Source organism: Grammomys surdaster, unplaced genomic scaffold (assembly GCF_004785775.1).
Source record: "Grammomys surdaster isolate TR1022 unplaced genomic scaffold, NIH_TR_1.0 125630, whole genome shotgun sequence".
Lineage (NCBI taxonomy): Eukaryota > Metazoa > Chordata > Mammalia > Rodentia > Muridae > Grammomys > Grammomys surdaster.
In genome coordinates, this window is record NW_021620469.1 from 1,995,671 (window position 1) to 2,020,456 (window position 24,786).

At 48.9% G+C, this 24,786-nt stretch overlaps 2 protein-coding genes across 7 annotated transcripts; both read right to left on the bottom strand.

The window, feature by feature from the left end:
* Positions 1-6,469: 6,469 nt before the first annotated feature.
* Irf9 (interferon regulatory factor 9) lies at positions 6,470-12,675 on the bottom strand. 3 transcript variants are annotated; one of them, XM_028787324.1, is made up of 9 exons: positions 12,442-12,547; positions 11,403-11,583; positions 10,898-11,081; positions 10,635-10,708; positions 10,323-10,476; positions 10,154-10,225; positions 8,979-9,320; positions 7,956-8,071; positions 6,470-7,823 (listed from the first exon to the last, which is right to left on the bottom strand). In XM_028787324.1, the coding sequence occupies exons 2-9, from the start codon at positions 11,580-11,582 to the stop codon at positions 7,695-7,697; spliced, it is 1,251 nt and encodes a 416-aa protein (XP_028643157.1). In that variant the 5' UTR covers position 11,583; positions 12,442-12,547; the 3' UTR covers positions 6,470-7,694. The 3 variants fall into 3 exon arrangements, with proteins under 3 accessions (XP_028643157.1, XP_028643156.1, XP_028643155.1); XM_028787323.1 differs by lacking the exon at positions 12,442-12,547 and adding an exon at positions 12,060-12,225; XM_028787322.1 differs by lacking the exon at positions 12,442-12,547 and adding an exon at positions 12,549-12,675 and having other exon boundaries at positions 6,471-7,823.
* A 446-nt stretch (positions 12,676-13,121) lies between these two features.
* Positions 13,122-24,484, bottom strand: Rnf31 (ring finger protein 31). Of its 4 annotated transcripts, none has more exons than XM_028787319.1 (21): positions 24,154-24,484; positions 23,911-24,057; positions 23,610-23,765; positions 23,319-23,378; positions 23,153-23,222; positions 21,785-21,962; positions 20,958-21,336; positions 20,505-20,795; positions 19,999-20,247; positions 19,716-19,901; positions 19,395-19,601; positions 17,864-18,037; positions 17,683-17,781; positions 17,507-17,596; positions 15,604-15,718; positions 15,372-15,490; positions 15,029-15,142; positions 14,827-14,884; positions 14,064-14,160; positions 13,368-13,536; positions 13,122-13,261 (listed from the first exon to the last, which is right to left on the bottom strand). In XM_028787319.1, exons 1-21 carry the CDS (start codon positions 24,340-24,342, stop codon positions 13,208-13,210), a joined length of 3,201 nt encoding a protein of 1,066 aa, XP_028643152.1. In that variant the 5' UTR covers positions 24,343-24,484; the 3' UTR covers positions 13,122-13,207. The 4 variants fall into 4 exon arrangements, 3 of the variants coding, with proteins under 3 accessions (XP_028643152.1, XP_028643153.1, XP_028643154.1); XM_028787320.1 differs by having other exon boundaries at positions 20,505-20,792; positions 24,154-24,388; XR_003713914.1 differs by lacking the exons at positions 14,064-14,160; positions 14,827-14,884 and having other exon boundaries at positions 13,131-13,261; positions 24,154-24,387.
* Positions 24,485-24,786: the final 302 nt, after the last annotated feature.

Below are 24,786 nucleotides of genomic sequence, written 5' to 3' on the forward strand. Positions count from 1 at the left end.
AAGAAAGAAAGAAAGAAAGAAAGAAAGAAAGAAAGAAAGAAAGAAAGGAAGAAAGAGAAAAAAACCAAGCTAGAAATGTGGAAATGTAGTCTGACTGGCATATTATGCAGGGCCCTGGGCTCAGCTCAGTGCTGCAAGAGAGGAAAAAAACAACAACAAAAACAAAAAAAACAGGGCTGGAGAGATGGCTCAGCGGTTAAGAGCACTGACTGCACTTCCAGAGGTCCTGAGTTCAAATCCCAGCAACCACATGGTGGCTCACAACCATCCGTAATAAGATTCAATGCCCTCTTCTGGTGTGTCTGAAGACAGCTACAGTGTACTCATAAATAAAATAAATAAATCTTAAAAAAAAATTAAAAAAAAAAAACAAAAAAACAAAAAAAACAGCCTTTGATTCAAGCACTTGGAAGGCAGAGTCCCACAAATCCCGAGAGTCTGAGGCCATGATGGTTTACACAGTGAGTTTCAGGCTAGCCAGAACTGCAGAGTGAGACCCTGTTTCAAAACCAAGCAAACCAGCCAGGCAGTGGTGGTGCACGCCTTTAATCCCAGCACTTGGGAGGCAGAGGCAGGTAGATTTCTGAGTTTGAGGCCAGCCTGGTCTACAGAGTGAGTTTCAGGACAGCCAGGGCTACACAGAGAAACCCTGTCTCAAAAAAGAAAGAAAGAAAGAAAGAAAGAAAGAAAGAAAGAAAGAAAGAAAGAAAGAAAGAGAGAGAAAAGAAAGAAAGAGAAAGAAAAGAAAAAAACCAAGCAAACCAAACCAAAAACAAAACAAAAAATAATGGCACCCCTGTAATCTTGGTACTTGGGAGGAAGGGCAGGAGATGAAGGACAGCCTTCTTCTCTTCATAGTTTCACACCAGCCTGGGCCATCCTGAGGCCTAGCTCAAAAACCTATGAATTCAAAGAAAATACATAGTTTTTCTCTTAATTTCTTCTTTCCTTTCTTTTGTTTTATTTGCTTGTTTGTTTTTTTGAGACAGGGTTTCTCTGTGTAGCCCTGGATGTCCTAGAACTTGCTCTGTAGACCAGGTTGGCCCCAAATTTAGAGATTTACTTGCCTCTGCCTCTTGAATGCTGGAACTAAAAGTATGCACCACCACACCTCACTTAGGCTCTGATGTGAAGACTTAGTTCTGTGGCAATTGAGTTGACCTTTATCCCTCAGTCTGGAGCTCTTGAGAGGAGGGTGGAATTTTTCCAATATATCTTGCTTCTAGCAAGGTACAGTACTTGTCACCTTTAGTTGCCCCATATTTACAACATACATGGCCATAGCCAAAAGTGATTGAGAGGCTAAGTATAGTGACCCATACATATATAATCCCAGCACTGAGAGGGAGACTGGGGCAGGAATACTGCCAGAGTTCAAGGCCAGCTTGGGTTGTATAGTGATTTCAGCTTGGGCTAGTTGAGCCCTTGTCTCAAAAAAATAAATAAAATAAAATAAAATAAAATAAAATAAAATAAAATAAAATAAAATAAATACAGTGAGCAGGATGTGGTGCATGCTCTTCAATCCCAGCACTAGGGAAGCAGAGGCTATGAGTTCAAGGCCAGCCTTGTCTACCTAGTTCCAGGACAGCCAGTGCTACATAGTGAGATCCTGTCAAAGAAACAAAACCAAAACACAGGCAGAGAGATGGCTCAGTTGTTAGGAGCACTCCTTCCTTTGCAGAGGATCCAGATTTGCTTTATCCAAGGCTTCTCACCACCATCTGTAACTCTAGTTGGTCAGGATCTGATGCCCTTTTCTGAGTTCCTCAGGGTCTTGCATGAATGCAGTACATAAAATGCATGCACACGTGTAAACACACACACACACACACACACTTAAACATAACACAGGGACTGAGTAACCTGGCCCAAGACACCCCCCCCCTTTTTTTTCTTTTTTCGTTTTCAAGACAGAGTTTCTTTGTGTAGCTCTGGCTTTCTTCAAACTTGCTCTGTAGATCAGGCTGGCCTCCAACTCACAAAGATCCGTCTGCCTCTGTCAAGCGCTGCAATCAAATATATGTGCCACCCCCTGGCCCCTGAGCCCCATTCTGACAGGTGGGAGAGAGCAGAAACCACTCTGTTTCCTAGACCACACAGCTCCTGAGAGCCTGGCTTGGACTTCGCTGTCTTGAATTCTAGTGTTCCCAGGCCCTATCTTCCTGTGCTTGGCTACACTGGTATCTACACACAGCAAGTTATTTCAGTCACTGAACTTTTGGTGGCTACAAGCGTCACGTTTTCAGTTTGCTGCTCTGGGATAAAGTGTTGTCCCTGACCAGAAGGTACAAGGAGTTCCACACCTACTTTTAGGCTCAGGAGATACGTACAGAACAGAGAGTAATCTGGCCATTATCTATTCAGTTCAACAAGCACTTACAATGTGTCTCTAAACCACGGGGGATGTACAAGGAACATCCTGTTCCCTCTTTTCAGGGGGTGGGGAGGAGAGATAAGTAAATCCAAGTGTGTGAAATGGTAGCACTGTACAATTTTAATTTTAGTGTGTGTGGAGAGGTGGCTCAATGGTTAAGAGCACTGGCTACTCTTCCAGAGGTTCTGAATTCAATTCCCAGCAACCACATGGTAGCTCACAACCATCTGTAATGGGATCCAGTGACCTCTTCTGGTGTGCCTGACACCAGTGTGTCTGACAGTGTACTCATATATGAAATAAATAAGTCTTAAAAAAAAAACACACCACCAACAAAGACCACATGCTCTCTAGCGGAGAATCCAAGTGTGACTCTCAGTACCCACACTAAGCAGCTCACAGCCGTCAGCTGTCGGCAACGCCAGCTCAAGGGGGACCCAACTCGTACGACTTCTGCTCATCAGCACACAGACACCCCTACGCACACACACACACACACACATACACACACACACATACACAAATTAAAAATAACAGAAATTAAAAAGAAAAAAAATAAGGTTAAATGGGGAACGGGAGAAGGACCATGAGAAGATGTGGGTGACTTAATGTGGGATATTCAGGGGAACTCTAAAGAGGTGGGATTTTAAAAAGAAGGGACAGGTCATGCATTCAAGGAGCCTGGAGCAAAGCAGTATGGGCAAGAGGGGGGGAGGATGGGGTTAGGAAGGAGGCCAGGGGCTGGATAACGTTGGGGCTCATTTTCAGGATCTTGGCTGTTACCTTGAGGGAGCTGGGAGCCAAGGTGGGCTTTGAACCCAGGAGCCAAATGAGCAGGAGTGTTGAGAGGGTCTCTGTACTGTGCTGAGAACAGGTTGAAGGCAGCAGGCCAGGGTGAGAAGAGAGACAACTGGGAAAGAACCAGCAAGAAGAGATTGCAGGTAATGATGACTTCAACGTGCCAAGAGTAGAACTGATGAAGGCTTTTGAGAACAACAGGATCTTTCTTGGTCTAGTTATTCTTGGCTCAAGCTCCTAAGGTGTCAGATACTCAAAGACCTCCAAAGGTCAAGCTGAGACAGTGGCAGGCAGACTCTTGTGGGAGAATGTAAAACAGAAGCAAGCTTGATTAAGGTTACAGAAAAGTGGGGATGGAGAGACGTCTTGGGAGGCTACTTGAGTCCACAGGCACTCATGTGGTACACAGACACATGCAGCCAAAAACTCCCACCCACATAATAAAATTCAAAACAAAAAGAGAAATTAAGAATGGGTAGGGATTCTAAGGGAAGAAAACGCCACTGAACTTCCTTGTCTAGGATTTTTATAGGGCTGTAACAGTAACTGGATGAAAGATGAGGTAATTGTGTGAGAGTGGTTAGCTCTCAGAGATAGACATCACTGGGGTGGCCAATGGAGAACAAACATGCTCTGTGCATATCTGCTTGGCCCAGTCAGGGAGATAATACTGGGCTGCCCACCCAGGTAGGAGTCACTGGGGTCCCTTCTCTTGGCCTTTGACTTGTACTTGGTTCCTTGCTGACCTTGACCTTCTGCTGCCGTTTGCCACTTGGCCAGCGTTACAACCTCCAGCCTTGTGTCTCTGTTCTAACACTTGCAGGACCAGCTTGACCCTTTGCCATGGCATGGTGTGATCTCCGTCACAACCACAAAGAGAAGAACTCCAGCCTTTCTTGGTTACCCATACTTAGCTCTTTGTCTCTGGAGTGGTCTAAGATGGTCTCCCAGGTAGACGCTTGTTAGATGGAATCTGACTTCCTTGCTATTCTGGATGTCAGAGTTAGCTTCCTTAGAAGCAACAGTGTAAGTGGATCACACAGTCCTCAAAGGTTTTGGGGAGGAGCAGCTGGAGCCATTAGCTTAGGTATCACACACCCAGTTACAGGCCCTGTTCTTCATCCTTTTCAGTGCTCCAGATGACAATTTTGTTTTATTTATTGCATGTGTGGGTGCTCTATCTGCATGTACACATACATACCAGAAGACAGCATCAGATCCTAGTATAGATGGTTGGGAGCAACCACAAGGTTGCTGGGAATCGAACACAGGATCTCTGGAAGAACAGACAGGGCTCTTAACCACTGAGTCGTCTCTCCAGCCCCAGACTGACATTTTAATGTTAGCTTCTGTTCTCACTGCAACATGCAGCATGTTCTATTTTCACAGGAATCAGATCACACACACACACACACACACACACACACGCGCGCGCGCGCGTTTATGCTTTTATTTATTTTGTGTACTGCAGGGGTGCACATGGACCAAGGTGCATGTGTGGAAATGTGAGGGTGAATTGAGGAGTTGGTCCTCTCTTGCCATGTAGATCTGGGGACAACCTCTTGAATCTCCAGGATTAGCAGTGGGGGCCTTTACTCACTAATTACCCCACTATCACCCATGACTTTTTTTTTGTTTTTTTGAGACCGAGTCTTACTTTGAATGTACCTCAGACTAGTCTGGAACTCAGAGATCTGTTTGCCTCCTGAGTGCTGGGATTAAACGTGTGCACCGCTATGCTCAGCCCCTCAAAGCCTCATTTGAAGGAAGAATGAGGCTGGAAAGATGGCTCAGCGGTTAAGAGCATTGACTGCTCTTCCAGAGGTCCTGAGTTCAATTCTCAGCACCCACATGGTGGCTCACAACCATCTGTAATGAGATCTGATGCCCTCTTCTGGTGTGTTTGAAGACAGATACAGTGTATTCATATAAATAAAATAAAACAATCTTTTTAAAAAATGAAGGAAGGGCCGGTTGTGGTGGCACATGCCAGTAGGATTTGCTGAAGGAGGCAGAGGCAGGAAGAAAAAAATGAAGGAAGAATGACATTTGCCATTTTGACTTAGATGTAGGGTACAAGAGAAAAACGGAAGATGAAGACGTACTTTAGAACAGATACAAAGAAGGTTCAAGGGGGATTTCAGGAAACCGAGGGCACAAAAGCAGCATCTGCCTTTGCTAATGCAGTAGTTTGTTTGCTCTCGGCTTCCCAGAGGGATAAAGAACAGACTGAAGGAAGAAGAGAAGTCCAAGGTGGCAGAAGTATACAAAGCTGCCTGGAAGACTGGCAAAGCCCTGTAAGGATTTAAGCATCTGGACATCAACTGTGGGTGAGCCTCTGCAGGCTTCTGCTCTGGCAAGAAGGAAAGTAAACTTGGTGTTCTGCACAGGACTGGGGATGCTGAAGGTGGTGGCAGTCAGGTGACAATGGAACTCATCTGGTGGAAGTCATGACAGTAGGTGTTAAAGAGGCTTTGTGAAGGAAAAGCTTCCCCATTTGGTGACAAAGTTAAATGGAATTACAAGAGTGTTAATCAAGGGATTGGGGAGATGGCTTAGAGGTTAGAAGCACTGGCTGCTCTTTCCAAGGTCCTGAGTTCAAATTCCAGCAACCACATGGTGGCTCATAATCATCTATAGTGAGATCTGGTGCCCTCTTCTGGTGTTCAGGCATAGATGCAGGCAGAATGCTGTATATATAATAAACAAATAAATCTTAAAAAAAAAAAGTGTCAGTCAATAAAAAGCACTGGCTGGTGGTGGCGAAAACCTTTAATCCCAGCACTCTGGAGGCAAAGACAAGCAGATCTCTGTTAGTTGGAAGCCAGCTTCATCTACAAATCTGAGTTCCAAGATAGCCAAAGTTACACAGAGAAATCCTGTCAAAAAACCAAACCAACCAAACACCAAGTAGGCACTCAAGTACCAGTGAACAGGGCACTAGAACATGGCTATCCTTTTTGTTTTTAAGATGGGTCAAGCCAGCTTGGTGGCAGAGGCAGGCACATTCTGAGTTCCAGGCCAGCCTGGTCTACAGTGAGTTTCAAGACTGCCAGGGCTGTACCGTGAGACCCTGTCTCAAACAAACAGACAGACATAGGATCCCATGTAACCCAGACAGGCCTTTAACTCCCGATTCTGATCCTCTTCCTGCAGTACAGTCTAGGGATCATCCCTAGTTAGGCACATTCTTGAAGCCCCTAGCAAAATACTATGGGGCCAAGATTCTCCCACATGAGGTTGGCGGCTCTCTTAGTTACCTTTTTAATGCTATCGTAGATACCATGACCAAGGCAACTTATAAAAGACAATTTAATTTGGGGCTCATATTTCTAAAGGTTTAGAATCCATGACCATCACGGCAGAGAACATAGCAGCAGCAGGCAGGCAGGCAGGAATGGTACTGGGGTTGAGCGTTTACATCTGATTTACAAGCATGAGACACAGAGAGAGTGCTACCTGGGAATGGCAGGGTCTTTGGAAACCTCAGAGCCCAAGGCCAGTGACACAATTCATCCAACAATGCCACACCTCCTAATAATTCGCAAATGGTTCCACTGAAGACCAAGTATTCAACATATGGGCGTAAGGAGGCTAAGCTCATGAACCACTGCGTGGCTATAGTGCTGTTTGCCTGTGAGCAACAGCGCCTCTCTTAGAGACTCCAACCCGACCTTGGTTGCCTGAAACTTGGGTGGGAGCCCCTTACCCTGGAAGTACTAGGTCAAGTCTGAAAGAGAGGGGATCGGGGAGGGTTGATTGGAAGAAAGAGAAAAGAGAGGTATGGTGGTACGGTCAGGCATGGTGGTGTACACGGAACCCCAGCACTGAGGAGGCTGGGGCAGGAGAATCATCATGTGTTAGAGACTATGGCATTCTGGCTAGGCCTATGGGCAGAGGAGAGCAGAGGAATCCGAATCGCCATGAGACAGAGAGCCCAGATACTGGGTACCTTAGTCTCCATCTGTACAATTCTCCATCATCCCTGCTACCCAATCCTAACAAGTCAGACCCTGGTCTCTCTCTTAGTAAGCTTTTACTTATTGTTTGGAGACAGTGTCACCAAGGCTAGCCTTGAATTCAAAGTCACACATGTCCCACATGTGCCGAGTGCATACTACCTCACCCAGCTAAATTTTATTTTAGTCTAATGAGGACTGAGGGAAAAAATATACATATATATAAAGTGCTTAAATTTAGAGTTAGGGATTGGGAGAAGAGCAAAATTCCCTCTGAGAACACACCCTTTGGAACTTTCCAGTTCCTTAGAGATGAAAGAGGATATAGCTTTGAAAAAAGGAAATAAAAGTCTCTCCCAGGTTGTCCTTGAACTCATAATCATTTGGTCTGTCTCCCTAGTACTGAATTTACAAGTATTCACCAACAAGTCTGGCCCTGAAAATAAATTTTTAAGGATAAAAATTATCCTTGCACTTTCTCTTGGCCATGCTGGATAACCCACAGTGGTAAGAATCATCACAAAAGCAGGCAGACCAACTGTGTGGAGAACAAGTCTATTTCAGTGGAGACCCGAGGACGAGAGGGTGAGAGCGGCAGGTGAGGGCTCTGCGTGCTGTACCAGGAACAAGGCGGCTTTCTCCTCCTCGGGAACCCTCTCCAGTAGATGTCGGGCAAAGGCTTGCTCCATCTGTACAGAAGGAAGTGAGGAGCAGGCCTCAGTGAGCACTGCAGGGACAGCCACCACCCTGCAGCCCCTTCCCCTCAGGGGGAGTTATTTGAGACAAATCCATATCTAGCTCCACGCTGGGGCTGACCTTACCCGCACTGTGATAAGATTCTCTTGGGTATGGCCAGAGCCAGGGCTCCCTTCCCAGAAATGCAGTGTTGCTTGGAACTTGGGTCGGGGCCCCTGGCCCTGGAAGTACTGGACCAAATCTGAAAGAAAGAAAGAAAGAGGGTCAAGGATTGGAAGGAAGAAGGCAAGGCATGGCAGTCAGCCAGGCATGGTGGTGTACACCCGTAATCCCTGCACTCAAGCTGGGGTGGCAGAGTTGCCATGTTTGAAGCAGCCTGATCTACTTAGTGAGTTCCAGGACACCCAGAGTGATGTGAGGACTTGCCACAAAAGCAAAACCAAAACCACAGAGAGGACCGTGAGTGAAGTGCCACTGCCTGTGAAGGCAGGTGCAGGGAAAGCAGGATGGGGTAGCACGGGCACCCATGGCCAGAGTAGAAGCTGTGGCTTAGAGCTTCAAAGAGGAACTAAGCTGTTCTCAGGAACGGCAGCCCCTTCCTGGAGTTTTCAGCAGCAGATGTGGCGGCTGAGAGGCTTGCAGTCCTCAGAAGCAGCAGCCCTGCCTACCAACCCCTTTGTTGCTTGTGTACTCTGCCAATACTAGGACACTATGATCCTAGGGACGCCTGCACTCTGTCCTCAATGTTCCTCTCTCCACTCCTCTGCTTGGATTTTAGAGGCTGTAACTGGAATCTCAAGAGTGGACAGTCTTAGGAGAAGATGCTTACAGTGTATGCCAATGTATGAGGAGACAGTCACAAGGCTTAAAAACCTGTGTGAACTCAATTGTACACATTCACATAACCATGTTGCTTCCCCAAAAAGCATCACTATGTGCTGAACTCCAGGTGAACCTCATCTACCATAGCCTTGGCTAGGGAAAGGCTGCCAGAGTGGAACACATGGCCACATAGCATGCCTATCATACAATGCTGGGGTCCCGTGCAGTGAGGATGTGCTGCTGGGCAGGGTAGTGGGGAAACCCACCTCAGGCCCAGGATAACGAGGAAGGGGAGGTGCTAAGGTGCCCAGCTGGGACACCCTTACCTCTACAGAAGTAGGTAGTCCTGAAGAGCTCCACACACTTATTGCTGGGCAGTAGATGAGGACCAGGCCCAGGTGGGGCCTCGGGTGCATTCCAGGAGATGGGGATAGGGCAAAGGCGCTGAACAAAGAGGCCTCTGGAATTGCTGGCCACCAGGATGCCTCTCTCGAGCTGACTCAGCAGGCTCTGGATAGGCTCCAGTGGACCAGGTTTGGGAAACTCCACCTGCATCATGCTTCTCTCTGAGTCTGAGCGCTCAGCCACAAGCCGACAGTCTAGGCTGTGGACCTTGGTCTCACCCACCACATGGCCATCATAGATGAAGGTGAGCAGCAGCGAGTAGTCTGGGGACAGAAAAGTACAGCTAGGTGCACTATAGTACTACACTAGGTGCAGGAGGAACCCGAAGGCTGCTAAGAGGCCCTCTCCCCAAGGGAACCTAAGTAACACAAGGCTTTAGAAAAGTGAAGTTCTGTGTAGTCTGGTTTCTGCATTTTTGTTAATGAGAAAACTGAGGTCCAGAGCAGGAATCCAAGAAAGTACTGGGAGACATGATTGCAAGGCTGAGGCTGCCCCTTCTTAGTTAGAGAAGGTTCCTTTTGTCTGATAATGTGGCTCAGTTGAAAGAATGGTTGCCTATCATGCTTAAAGCCCAAGACAGGGTTCAATCCCCAGTACTGCATAAACCCTTAGAACCAGCACGGTAGTATATCTGTAATCCCAGGAGGATCAGGAATTCAAGGACCTCTTTGACTATACAGTGAGTCTGAGGTCAGTCTGTCTTTATGAGATTGTCTTTTAAAAAAAAGAAAAAAAGAAAGGTGCCTTCCTTCTCCACGTGGACTCTTTCCTCTTTCTCCTGTCACTCAGGAGTCCCGCCCATCAGAGCTTAACGCTCGTGGCTGCTCAGAGTACGGAAGGCCTCACAGACTGGACTTTTCTGGATGATAAATGTTTCAATGTGGCTGTTTAAGGAACAAAGTACTTAAGGTGTTTCCTGAGGGCGAGAAAGCTCTGTAAAGTGTGATCGGCCACATGAACTGTTCAATCTGCAGAAGAGGTTCTTCTAGGATAAGGTGGGCCCGTTATAAGCCTGGCTGGGTAGACATAGCAGGCAAGTTCAGAGGAAGCAGACCCAAGAGGAAGGGACCAGGGAAGGGTCAGAAAGGCCACAAACCTGAGTTCAGAGGAAGCTGGTGCTCCATGAACACCGGGTCCTCTCTAATGGTAGCTTCCATTATGCCAGCTCCTGGATGGGGGCAAAGGCACCGATCATTCAGAGCGGGACTGAAGGGCCCAAGAGAAAGTGTGCAATAGATATAGAGGTGGGGGACATGGTGCCGTACCTTCCTCTAGCTCAGAGCTGCTGCTGCTGCTGCTGCTGCTGCTGCTGCTGCTGCTGCTGTTGCTGCTGCAGCTGTCACTACCACTGCAGCCACGGCCGCTGAAGTTACAGCCACTGTCTGAGTGGTTTACAACTCCATTGGCCCTCCCATTTTCCTACAGAAACAAATATATTTCGCTGGCACACCCCTCCGTTTGTTTACACTATCCTGCCCTTTGACCTCCCAGTTCCTCTTCTGAGCGCTCTCATTGTCAAGGGCACCATGAAGGCAGGGATAACTGAGTGCCAAGTTCTCGGTGGTACCCTTCCTTACCTTATTCTCTTCCCTCTCTGGTGACACAGAACTGATACTTCGCTTGAATGGTGACTTCTGGTTTCGTGGTTGGGCTGTGGAAATGTTGCAGGTAGAAGAACGTTAGGTCTTCTACAAAGATGGTGGGGGAATAAGTATCTGAAGCAACAAAAAGCTGGGCAGGACTAGAGAGCCCAGGAAGGCCTGTCAGCCCATGGAAGGCTCTCATTCCTATCCTGGTCAATCTGCCCCTTCCAGGAGTGGTGGGGCAAGGGAACACTCACTAGGGAGGGTTCCTGCTGGCAGTATTCGATATACTTTGTAGGGTTCAGCAACATCCATACGACCTCTCTCAGGAACCTCCTCAAATTCAGAACTCTTGTTGAGGGCACAGCGTAGGCGAGTCTTCCAGACAGCAGGGTGTCCTATGTCCCCATCTTTGTGCTTTTCCTTAAACAGTGCCCAAGCCTAGTAAAGGATGAAATGAAGAAAAGAAAGTATTACACAACCAGATGTGCCTCCAAATGGCTGAGTTGCACAGGCATGTGGCCTGAGCAACTGTATGGGACTTGGAATCAGATGAGCCTACACTGGGTTTGTTTGTATTCTGTTCTTGTCAGCTTGAAATCTTAGTAATTTTTAACCATGTGTCTCCAAAGGACCTGGTTGGTTCTACTTTCTGGTATTTCCTTTATCCAAACCCCAGACAGACAAAAGTGCTTTGGGATAGACACACCAGTACAGACACCATCCTCTTCTTGAAGGGATGTTGGCTTCAGGAACTCCCACCTTGAAAATGGCAGCATCCTGGTCCTCTCGGAAGTCTTGCTTGCCTGCATGCTTCCAGGGGATCCGGAACATGGTCTTGGCTGTATCGTCCCAGCACACCCCTGCGAACTGCCCACTTTCCACCTGCTCCACAATCCAGCTCCGGAGCTTCCGGGTGCAGCGTACTTTGCCTGAGGCCATCCTAGGAAAGGGAAGCAGGATATATGAGAACTATTTTTAAATTTTGAGACAGGCCGGGCAGTGGTGGCGCACACCTTTGATCCCAGCACTTGGGAGGCAGAGGCGGGCGGATTTCTGAGTTCGAGGCCAGCCTGGTCTACAGAGTGAGTTCCAGGACAGCCAGGGCTACACAGAGAAACCCTGTCTTGAAAAACCAAAAAAAAAAAAAAAAAAAAAAAAAAAAAAAAAAAAAAAAAAAAATCGAGACAGGATTTCACTATGTTATCCTGGGACTCACTATATACCAGCAAACCGGACTTAAGAGATCCACCTGTCTTTGAAGTGCTGGGAGAACCAAAAGCTTGAGAAGCTCCTGGGCCAGCTGCATGCAACAGCCCTTCCCTAAGGACCTTTCCATGTTCTTTTCTCTCTAGAAACATTCTCTGAGGTAGAAACTATTTCTTAGAATTTCTATTTTAATATTCCAAGTGATTACACCTGCAAGGAAGCCTCGGACATTGGTCTTAATAAGTTGAAGAGTTTCAGATAGGTATTATTTGGGAGAATTCCCTTAATGACCTGTTCTTGTAACAGACTGTTTGGATTCCAAGCATCTACAGAGGTAACATTTGCTCTTAAGGCATCTCCCCAGCCCACTGACCACCTCACTATCATCCCCCTCGTTGCTAGAGAGGTAGGTGGGGCAGTAGCTGGGGGCAAGGGCGGAGTTGAAGAAGTGGGCAGGGCCAGAGGCCAAAAGAAAAAAAACAAAGGTCAACTGAGGCCCAACAAGGGACCTTCCTCAACAGTTAAGTCGGCAGCAGTCCCTCCTGTCCTGTCCTCAGGCCTGGTATCAGTGTCTCATTCAGACCAAACCTACTTTCGGATTCACAAGCCTCTCTGACTCCCTGTAGCACAGGGCCCTGGAAGCCCTCAGCAGACCCCCCTCATTGCTTCCAGCTGGCTCCCCTGCAGAGTTGCTCTTACCTGAGCGACCGAGGATGTCCCAGACTCCGGTTGTTCTAGGCTGTTTCTGATCTCTCCTCCCCTTTCTACAGTCCCCACCCTAAGTTTCAGTTCTCCTCCTGGGAGGTGCAGTTCCTAGAAATCACGTGGTCTGAGTTGCAGGGCAAGCGGTGACCGCCAGAGGGAAGCAGCATCCGAAGCTTTCAGCAGCAGAATCACCCTGTGGCTCCAGTCAGACTCCTCCTTCCTCCCAGAACCACTCCCCGTGTCTGTTTCCCAGGAAGGCAATCTCCAGATCTGACCCGGAGATTGAAGTGTGTTCCCCAATAGTGTCTGCTTGGTATATTTTAGGTGATTCTCACAGAGCAGTCGAGGTAAATGAAGGGAAAAGAGGAAGCTGAGCCCACGCCAGGTGGTTAGGTGTGGATGGTCTCTGTTGTTCGTCCGTGGTGTTTCATTTCTTCCTGGCCAGGTGTCCAGGGGTGGTTGGATGGTAGGCTGTAGGGGGCCCTTCCAACAGGATTCTGTCCTTCTACCCCCTCCCTTTCCCTAATGCCCCTAGATGCTGAGGCCAGGAAGAAGGACCACCAAGAAGCCTAGGCCATAAGATGCCTCTTTATTGGTGCTGGAACTGCTGCTGAGGGCTGGGTCAGGAAGTTCCCTCAGGACCCGGCCCTCAGCTACTTTCTTCTTCGGGCAATACTCTGTCCCAAGGGTACCTCTTCTCTCAGCTTCTGCAAAGGACAGAGGATAATGATATTGGAAACCTGCAGTGGAGAAAGAGACTGTCACAGGTGATTGTTGGAAGGGCAGAGGAAAAGCTGGGCATGACAGCACTACCTGTAACAATCTGGCCTGGTAGGCAGGCAGGTCCTCTCCCTCCGTGGGCTGGGGAGCTAAATGTAGGTAGCGTATAATGGCCGTCTCCAGCTCCTCCACTTCATACAGGGTCGCTGGGTCCAGTGAATGGGCATTGATGAGGCTCACAAGATACTCTTTGTAGTGTGCCCTGGGGAGGGAAGGGAGCAGAGTATTCATTCTCCTGTTTCATATTAGCCGCATGCGCCTAACACCTTGTTTTTATTGTGGTATGTTGTACGAACCCACCCGCATGCCTGTCACAGTGAACATATGCAAGCTGGTTTTCTCCTTTCACCGTGTGGGTTTGGAGGACAGAACTCTGGTCCCCATGCATGGCACCAAGTACCTTTACCAATACACACAGTTGTCTCACTGGACCACACTGGGATTTCGTTGGTTTGAGACAGTGTTTCTCTGTCTAAATGGCCTTGGCTGTCCTAGACACGTTTTGGGATTCTTACGTGAGCAAAACTTATTAGCTCCTTTGCCTGCCATACTTGCAGGCAGTGTCAATCAGTATCTTATGCTGACTGCCACTCCCCATTCATCTGCCTGGCCAGTGGGCACCCCCTCCTACTTTGTGAAGAGCCAAATGGTCCTAGAGACCCCACCTTACTGCCTGAGCGACCTAGCCCTCTTCCCAACGCCATGCCCCGTGCTCTGGCAGGCACTCACTGACACAGGCCGGCATAGCCAGGTGGAGTTTCCTTGCCACAAGCTTCATCCCTGAACCCACTGGGAACCTCCTTCTGTTCCATCACTCGGCAGCCCCCTAAGAGGAAGGAAGGAAGGAAGGAAGGAGTACATGTTGGGAGGGGGCTCTGAGCCCGGGACACCCTGCTTGAACAGGAGCAGTTCCATTACACTTTGGAGATGGTTTCAGAGGCACAGTGACTGAGAAATGGGGTGAAGATCTTGCTGCGCTACTTTTTACCAAAGTGGCTTATGGTCCATAATCACATTCGCTGTGTGTGTGTGTGTGTGTCTGCTTGGCATATTTTCCTCTGTTGTTATTTAGCTCCTGCACAGCCAACTTATTCTCTGGAGGTCTCACCTCTACCTAGAAGGCGAGCAGGGTAGACTAGAACCTTACTCAACATCTTTTGTTATGAGCACAGAACCTAAAAGTGTAGCCTAAAACTTAAAACAACTGGCAGGTACCATTAATTACTCAAGAGTTAATTAACAAAACTGAACTATTAGAGAACATGAACAGACACTTAAAGGGCCAAGTGTTTTAATGATACCTTAGGCAACACAGCTTAGCCATTAGGTGGCTATTATCCTCATTTCATGGGAAGAAACCAGCACGGAGAGTTTAATGACCATGCAAAAGGGCACATAAATGACCCCAGACCCAAGCCTCCCCCACATCTTTACCCATCACCATGGGAGCCCAGTCTACCATCTCCGCTTTAGAGGTTTGTCTGACACTTACCTCCAGGGACTGCTCGTGTCCCAGCTGGAGGCTCTGTATTAAACATGACATTATTGTCCTAGGGAGAAGTAGAGACAGGGGCATCGTCTGCCTCCATCCAGCCACTGTCCCACTTCCCAGCATTCAGTCTTTTCCACCCTTGCCCAGCCTGTTCCCTGTCTCCTAGCAATCTGCCCACCCAGGCAGGCTGGCCACCTCTGACCTGCAACAGTTTCTGGAGCCGGGCAGCAGTCCAATCTCGTAGGTAGAAGAGGCAGTCTCGAGGGTGGTGGCCATGCAGGGACTTTTTCACCTTGCAGTTAGGGTCTGGGCATTTCTGGTAAAAACCCAGACAGGAGAAGGAAGTTGGAACCTGTTGGGGTCCTAGACTCTCAAGAAGCCCTGTGCAAGGGGGCATGAGCATGAGAGGAGAGTCTGGAGCAAGCAAAAGAGGGAAGAGGACAGAGAGATGCTTTCTATCCTACTAACCTCCCCCGCCCCCTTTCCCTGGTCCCTCCCCTTAAGCCCCACAGCCGCCTCCCACCCCTTTCCTTCCCTGAACTCACGTTCTTAGCATAAAAGGCGTTGTAGCAGCCGCTGCAGAACTGGTGGCGGCACTGCGTGCAGTGGAAGTGCATGCAGCCTCCCCGGGCCAGTGCGTACGAGAACTTGCACTTGGGGCAGTCTATGAAGTGAGGGCAGCAGCTCAGGGCGGGGCAGCGCCGCAACACCCAGGCCCTCCAGAGGGGCGCTACTGCCGATCAGACTGTGAGCAGAGGCTAAGTGGGGTAGCCTTACCTATGCCGTTTTCTTGAAGGTACATTGCCAGGCCTTGAGCCTGGTACTCTGGGTCATTGGTGCGTTTCCAGTTCTGGAAATCCTCACAGCTCCGCCCTCTGTGCTGCTCCTCCCACTGCCAGGAGGGAAGGCGACTGTGATGGAAGCTTGGGCCCATGCCCAGTCTGCCCCGGTGGTCCCAACTTATTCACATCACTGCTGGCCACCACTCACTTAGATCCTAAAACTGAGGGCCACTCTTCTTCATTTCCCCACACTATGAGTCATCCATAAACCTTGGTTGCTCCCCTCAAACCTAACCTCTCTGTGCCCACTGCGACACCTCACTCCAGGTAACTGTCCAATCCTTCCAGTACAGCCTGCTCACTCTACCCCACTCTCCACTTTCAAAGTAGGTCTCAGGGAGCTTCTGTGGTGCTACTAGCATGCTAACCCTGAGGTCCGAGGGTAGGACCACAGGCATCATTTGGTTATGTTCTGTGACACAGATCCAAGGTTTCTAGTATCAAGCCAATCTTTTAAAAAACAAATGATAGTGTCACTCTTTGTGCTTAGTCTCAAAATGAATGCCACACACCCCTGTCACTTGGCCTCCAAGGCTGCCCTCTTGTGGCAGCTGGCTCCAACCACGTGCCTCTTGCTCTCAGAGATCTAGGTGCTCTTAGCTCAGCTTCTAGTCATTTCTTGACAGTGTGTAGTTATGGCTACTCTCTTCCCTTCCTCCATGTTCTCCTTCTCCAAGCCTGACTCCTCACCTAGGAAGCTTTGTGTTCTCTCTGCATGTGAGCGTGCACCCGTGTGTGCATGTGTGCGGAGACCAAGGTATAATGCCTTGGATCACCTCTTTGGGGACAGGGTGTCTCACTGGCCTGGAACACAACAGGATATGGTGACTGACCAGCAGATCGAGGGATCCACCTGTCAACACAACCCCTTAGTGCTGGAATTACAAGTGTATTCCACTACAGTTGGCTTTAAATTTCTCTTTTTATTTTTATTTTTGGGTGGGTGGGAGGAACAGGAGGCTTAAGACAAGGTTCCTCTGTGTAGCCCTGGCTGTCCTGGAACTAGCTCTGTAGACCAAGCTGCCCTGGAACTCACAGAGATCTGCCTGCCTCTGCCACCCAAGTGCTGGGACTAAAGTCACGTGCCATCACTACCCAGATTAAAGTTTTATTTTAAAAATGAATTTATTTAGCCAGGCAGTAATGGTGCATACCTTTAATCCCAGCACTTGGGAGGCAAAGGCATGCAGATCTCTGAGTTCAAGGCCAGCCTGGTCTACAGTGAAAGTTCCAGAACTGCCAGGGCTACACAGAGAAACTCTGTCTTGAACAAAAAAACAAAAGCAATAATCAGACAACAACTAGAAGTCAGTTCTCTCCTTTTACTATGTGGATCCTGGGGAAAGAGCTCAGGGTGTCAGGTCTGGTGACAAAACTTTAACCCATACCCACTGAACCAGCTCATTGGCTCTAACCCAGCTTTCAAAAGCCTCATCCAATGTGTATGTGTGTTTTGCCTGCACGTCTGTTCACGGAATGTGTGCTCGTGCTCAAGAAGACCAGAAGACGATGTGAGATCCCCAGGAATTGGAGTTACACTCAGGTGTGAGATGCCATGTGCATGCTGGGAACTGAACCCAGGTCCTCCAGAAGAGCAACCAGGCTTCTTAATTCCTTCTTAACTCCTGACCCTCTCTCCAGTTTGTTTGTGTGAAGAGGTTCTGGGGACTGTACTCAGGTCCCCGTGACTATATCTAGCACTTTACTGACTGCATTATCTCTCTAGGTCTCCAGTCAGGCCTTGACACTTAGAGAGCATGACTGTTTTGTCTGCCTGAGCCTAATACAGTACTTGGCAACAGCTTAGGCAACACTTCTGAACTCACACTGTGACTCACCTGGCGCTTGCAGCGCACACAGAAGGTTTGATGACACTGGGGACACGTTGCCTCCAGCTGTTCGCGTTCATATATGAAGCCAAAGGAACACTGTGATACAAGAGCATAAAGCTAGTCAAGATCTGACCAGGTGACATCCCCTGCCCTCCACAGCTGATTCTGTTTGTCAGGCTTACCTGGGCACACCACAAGAACTTGGGGTCTCGCATGAGCACAGCCTCGGTTAGCTTCTTGTGAAACAGGGCATATGCATCTGGGTCTAGGCTTTCTCTGAGCTGGGGACAAGATGCAGAGGTGGTAGATGGGTAGAAATTGGTTCAAAGCCAAGTCCACTTAAATCATAAAGGCCATCAGTACCTGTATGTCAAGGGTGGAGAAGTAGCTGAGTAACTGTGCGTCGTCAGTGAGGTCAGGGCGGCCACAGGCAGGGCACACCATGTCTGTGATGTGCTTCTCCTTCAGGGCAATGGTGAAGTGTTGGCGGAAGCATTCAGGGCATATGGTGCACTCACAGGAGATCAGGGCCTGCATCTACAGTGGGAGTGGGAGAAAAGGGAAAGGGGAATCTGCTGTCAGCCCTGAGAAGGGTCAGTAATACACATGATACACAATAATAACATGATTCAGGGGTACACTGAAAAATCAAGGTCTAATCAAGTGGGGAAGGAGAGCAAACTCAAGCCTAGAGATCCCAGGCAGGTAAGAGACGTCTAAAGACGGCTGGAGGGCAACTGGTAACGGTAAGATCTAAAGAAAAGCAGTGTCTCTAAAGGCATTTACATTTCATCAAAAGCGAGAGGCAATTATATATATGTACTATGTATGTATACACACACATATATAACGTACATGTTTACACACATACTGGCGCGCGCACACACACACACAATCAAACCCAAAATCCAAAAACCACATGGAGTCAGACTGAGATAGATTGTATTTACCTGAATAACTGCCACCTTTGACCTAGATTAAGTAGAGCCCAGAATATGATAAAGACCATTTCTATCACCTAGATATGATGACATTCAAGATGACTACGCTGGGTATAAAGTGTGCATGAAGACATTTAGCCCCCAGTGCGTTGTCATATGACGGCACATGTCTGTAATCCTAGCACTGGGAACATGGAGGCAGGAGGATTGGCGTGTCTAAGATCACCTCTTACCAAATAGCTGTGATTTCAGTTCCAAGAGATCTGAAATCTTTTGACTCCCATGGGCACACACATATAGGTGACATACACAATGCACAAACATACAATAAAAAAAAAAAATCTTAAAAAATTGCTACTTTCTGTTGGTGTGACTGTTATGGTTATATTTTCAAATAACATTTACCTTTTAGAGATATATACTAAAATGCTTACAGATAAAACCATGTGATACTTGAGATTCACTTCAAAATAACCCTATGCATATATAGACAACAGGCATTGAGAGAAGAGGGTTTGGGAGCAGAGAGGAATAGCAAGCAAGCTTAGAAAGTGGGGTGCTTGGGAGGGGGCCTAGGTCTTTTGTCACTTGGACATGCCCTGAGAGGGCTGTGGTACCCCATATTTCCCTTTTTAACTTCCTGGCCATGAGCTTAGTCCCTTTGTTGATACATATCCTACCTGATGTGCCAGCAAAGGCCCCAAACAATGAAAGCAACACATGAAAAACTAAAACCACAAACACGCCACACCAAAACAAACCTCTCCTCTTTGTAAGCTGATTAATACAATGTCTGAAGGGTTAAACATTTCTGACAAGGCGCTCCTGTTCCTCATCAGAAGGCTTCAGTGGTGTGTGGACAAGAGTAGAAGACAAGGCCCTCCAGGTTGAGGTGGCTGCTCAGCAGGAGCAGTCATTCTAAGCCCAGGCGCACTAGGCAGGAAAAGGCTTACCCGGTTGCGGGGAAGGGCCCATCCGCACACAGCACACTCCTGGGCAAGCAGTCGGCGAAGAAAGGCCCGGTCTTGGCTGTGCCTCACAGCCTCCACCACGTCCAACAACTCATAGTTCCTGGGTGTCTCCTGTAGCAGCGCTAGCGCCAGCTCTGCTCGACCCCAGCTGGGGAGTGTGTAGACAGCCAGAAGGCGTCTGACCAGGTTCTACAGTGTGATTCAGGAGGAGACACAGTGGCCGTCAGACCACCAGGATCTTCTCCCCCCAATTTTCTCTTGTTCCTTTAAGTGGGATACTAGGGCCTCGCCTACTCCCAGTACCTGTCTATCCAGCCCATCCCAGCAGGGTGTGGGTTCAGGGTCTCTGTCCCATAGGCGCTGATGGAAGGGCTCCAGGCGCTGTCGCTGTAACTCAGTCAGGGCCCGTGCCACATCACCCCCATGCTGGAACAATGCCTGTAGCGACCCTTCTTTAGGCCCAAAGCCCAGGGACTGGAGCTCCTGCACCTGCATTTCAAAGCAGTGAGAAGATGGTAAGAGAAAAAAAGCAAGCAAGAGAGACTCTGGTGCTCTTCAACCTGTGCCACCCCCAGCATAATGGTACCTTCCTCCTCCTGGCCCTCACACACTCCTCTACAGCTTCATCAAGGTTGCCATGACGTTCAAGCCAGGCTTTCCGGGCTTCCTGACAGGAAAAGGCACCAAGCCCTGGATCCTGTTGTCCAGCTAGCTCAGCCACCATCTCCAGGACGTAGGACAGCTCTGAACGCAACCACTGTAGGGGCACCTCAGTGCCTGAGTACTGTAAGGCTGAGAAGATCTCTTCTGGACTGGCACCTGCAGCTTCCCCTTCCTAAAGAACAGTTGCATCCAGATAACAGCAAAGGCACATCAGGAAGGGAACTCCACTCAGCCTGACCCACAGAGGTTCAGCTAGGAAATACTGATCATGTGACTGGTGCACAGCTGGCTAACTGCCCTTCGATAAGCTTTCAAAGTGAGGCAGCTATAGTTAAACTTCTGATATCAGAATATTAATTAAACAATCTATGGGATCTTCCCTCCCCCACAGTTCAGTCCCATCTCATCCCAGGCCCAGTCAGTTATCACCTGGATCATGCTCACGAGCTGGAGACTTTCCTTCCGCATCTTATCTTGGCGTTGTTTCTCTGGGTCTCCACAGAAAGCAGGCAGGGAGGAACTGAGGTGTTGTGAGGATCCTGGCTTTGGGAGTACCTTTTCCAAAGAGCTGGGATAGGGCTGAAGGGCAGGCTGTACAGGGATGGGGTTGCGGGTTCGGTTGCACATAGCACACACCCAGACATGGCCTGAATTGCAGAAGGTACAATGGTCACAGTACCACACCTGAGACTGGGCAGTGGAGAGCAAAGTATCCTCCTGCTGGAAAGGTAGATAGAATTATCCTATTGACTGTGTAACGAAGGTTTGTGACATATACACAGAGAGATACTAGGGAAACCAAAAGAAAACAGGATGTGAATTTAGACAATAACCTGGGGTCCACAAGCAAATGGAAAGCTGGGAAGGCCAGGGATGGGTTACCTTAAGGGACTGTTGGCAAACACCAGAGTCATGGGAATCCACCACCAAGCTGGGAGGCTGGGCCAGCCGAGGTCGCTCACATATGGCACACAGCACAGCCGCTGCCTCATTCTCAAAGGTACAGCTCTGGCAGGCCCACTGATCCCGCGCAGGCTCAGGTTCTGGGACCTTAGTCCCTTGGGAACCCTCTACCCCCGGCACCTTGCAGCCTTTGGGCTGACTACAGGCTGCACAGAACACTGCCCAAGGCTCATTTAGTGTGGCACAGGCAGGACAGTGCCAGGGCAGACAGGCATTTGCAGGGTCAGGGGAAGAAAGAGAGCTATCTCCCAGGGCCAGGGAGGAGGAGTGGGGCCGTGGTTGGGATGAGGCAGGTAAACTGTAATAGAAAAGCAGATATGGCCAGCTGAGGTAGAAGTTAGTACCAGAGTCCCCTCACCCCCGTCTCTCCCATTGCCTAGGTTATGACATATGACTCTGCCTCTGTGATTTCTGTTCTGTCTGGAACACTCTCATCCCCATATATGATTCAATATTTAAATGTGAATTATAGACAACTTCTTCCAGGAAGCAATCTCTTAACATCATGCTAGATGTCTAAAATACTGGCTGAGGTAATCCTTCAGACAAGACTGTATCCATCTACTTGTGTATTATAACAATCTGTCTTATCGTGACTGCTGCTTGCTTAGTGTTTGTGTCTATAACTTCCTAGAGGGCTGTTCTCTATACAACACCCTTTAATAGAGAACCTGGCATATAATAGATACTCAAGTAACACTCATTTTTCTTAATTTCACTCTTCCCAAGAAGAGAAAGCCTCTCACCTAGAGCTTAGGTTGGTGGTCTGGTGGGCCCCAGGCAGGGCTCGGCGAAGGTGATGGGCACGGGACGGATGCCCATGGAACAAAAGATCACAAGCTGGGCATGAGACTTGGTTACAGGCTGGACAGTGCAGTGTGCCTGGGGCAGAACCACAGAGGAAGCAGGGACCAGGAGTGGAGCCTGGAAAAATGAAATCAAAAGAGTAAAACTTAGAAAGCATATATACGCCAGCCAAGATACGGAGTCTTTATGTACCTATCAACAGATGAATGAAGATGTTACACACTTTTGTAATGAACACACTCGCTGGAGCATTAGTTACACAGAACAAAAGCTCGTTACGTAAAGGAAAATGAAACTGGAGGATACCATATTGAGCAAAACAAGTCAGACACAGAAATACAAGTATCACCTTTATTCCTGCCTCACCACAATGTAGCCCTGGCTGGCTTGCAACTGACTCTGTAGACCAGGCTAGCCTCAAACTCACAGATCCATCTGCCTCTACCTCCCCAGTACTAAGAATAAAGGTGTGAGCTACCTACCTACCATGTCTGCCCCCCTCTAAGTTATTTACTTTTTATTTTGTGCAGCATATGTGTCATAGAATTCAAATGAGGGTCAGATCCCTTAGAACTGGAGTTAAGAATGGCTGTGCACTACCAAGTAGATGCTGAGAATTGAACTTACCTCCTGTGCAAGAGCAAGAGGCACTCTTAACTACTGAGCCATCTCTCCAACCCCCAGAGTAGCCTTCTTAAAAAGACCAGGTTATTCAGTTGGAGAGATGGCTTAGCAGTTAAGATTAAGTACTGCTCTTGCAGTTTGAGTCCCAGTTGGGCAGCTAACCACTGTCTGTAACCCTAGCCCCAGGGGGATAAGTTGCTTCTGGCTTTCATGGCACCTGTGCCTACACACACATATCTACCTACTTACCTCCCACAACTAGAAATTAATATTAAAGGAGGAAAGATCAAGCTACACTTAATTCTGTTATGGGTTAGGGCAAGTCACAGAACTATTCTTTACAACATCTGGACCCACGGTTGCGGGGGCTTTAATCTCTTGAAATAAAATACAAATATAAGGGCTGGAGAGATGGCTCAGTGGTTAAGAGCACTAGCTGCTCCACCAGAGGTCCTGAGTTCAATTCCCAGCAACCACCTAGTGGCTCACAACCCTCTATAGTGGGATCTGATGCCCTCTTCTGTCTGATGGTCTCTTCTGTCACACTGGCATACAAGCAAATAGAATGCTCATATACATAAATAAATACATCTTTAAAAAAACAAATACAGGAAGACAAAAGAAAATCCTAAATCTGCATCAACTCAGTCTAGTATTTCCTCCCATAAAGGACTATACAATACCTGGGGCAGGGGGGAGAGGGCCAGGAACAATCTCTCTCAAAAGGGGGTGAAACTCTGAAAGCTGCAGCATCTGAGAAAGAAAGCAGAGAATGGGCAAGTGCTGGGGGCAAAGAATTCCCTAAACTCAGTTCCCTGTGTTTAACAACACTCTTTCTGTCTTCCTTACATCATCTTCAACGCTGTCCCTTAGCAGCTGGTCCAGTGCATTTTGTCTTGGATGAGTATTCTGCAAACAAGATTAAAAGAATTCCCACCTTGAATAATGTTCTCCTTGTAAGCCATGATCCCCTAACATTCTAAAGGGAGAAAGTGTAGCAGAAGCTTCCAGACTGCTGCAGCAACAGAATTCCTCAGTGGGGGGGGGGGGGGTTGGGGGGTGGTGGTGTCAAAGTGCCTTGAAGTAGGTGGGGCTCCCAGTCTAGTAGTTAAAGACCTTAGGAGCAGAAGGCCATCTCACCTGCAACAGCAAGCTGAGCTCCGTGCGAAGCAGTAGTACTTCTAGTGTGACTATGGCAACCTGGTACTCATCTGGTTCCTCCTGCCCTTCGGGGAAACTCAATCCATCTGGGCGCTCCTCAGTATAGCCATACAACCGTAGCACATCCCGGCCACCCTGGCACACATTCAGGACCGGGTCACCATCTAACAGACCTCCTAGGCAATAGGGCTGCTCCCCCACTCAGCACACCCTCAAGCCCTTCTAGTCAACCCCAAGCATAGGTCTAGCCCCCTTCTCCGATAAGACCCAAGGGTTTCACCTGCACAGCATCCACCGTGCTGCGAAAGACAGGGTTATTAAACTTTACTGAGCGCCAATACCGGGGCCGCTGTGGGCTGAGGAGGTTGCGACCATATTTTTCCAGGATGTTCAGGGCCGTGGATAGCGTGTTGAGGTAGTTTCGAGGCTGAGAGCATTCAGAAAAGCAGAGTTGTGAGCCTAGCCCACCTGGCCTCCGAGCCTAGATCCCCTTCCATGGTACGCCGGGCGGGCTTGGCCTCACCTCCTCATGAGCGTTGCAGCGGACCAGGCGTCCGGCGTCCAGCTTCAGGTAGCGGGCGGCTGGTGGCAGAGAGGTGGCCAGAAGCGGCATGAGCTGCTCCAGGGGAAATACCTGCGCAGAATCCCATCTCAGGGCGCTCGCCAGCTCCTCGCGGGCCGCTAGGAAGGCTCGCTCCTCGTCTCCCGGCATCCTGAGACTGGAGACAGGCTCAGCTTCGCTGCCCTCCAGGGGCGGGCGCAGGTGCGCGCGGCACCACAGCAGCCAGGGTCACTTAAGCCACCGCCCCGCTCAGCCCCAACCACGGCCAGTGTTACCGGGAACAGGAAGTCCTGGCACAGAGGGCGGGACTGTGGGCCACTTTAGAGGAAAAGGCGGGTTCAGAGTGACGGAAAAGCTATGATCGGGAGGAGTCGCCGCCAATGAGGAAACCGCGGCACCGGCTCCTCCCATAATGCGACGGAACCTTTTTCCTCCAAGTCAGGCTCTCTTTGCCTTCCCTTAAACTATCCCTCCCCTTCCGGGGGGACTCACTTCCCATACGAGGGGTTAATTTTGCCCAAAGCTTTTCTATCTTTATTTCCACAATGTTGGTTCTGTTTTAGTCCCCAGCGGGGAAGCCCCACCTTCTCGGGG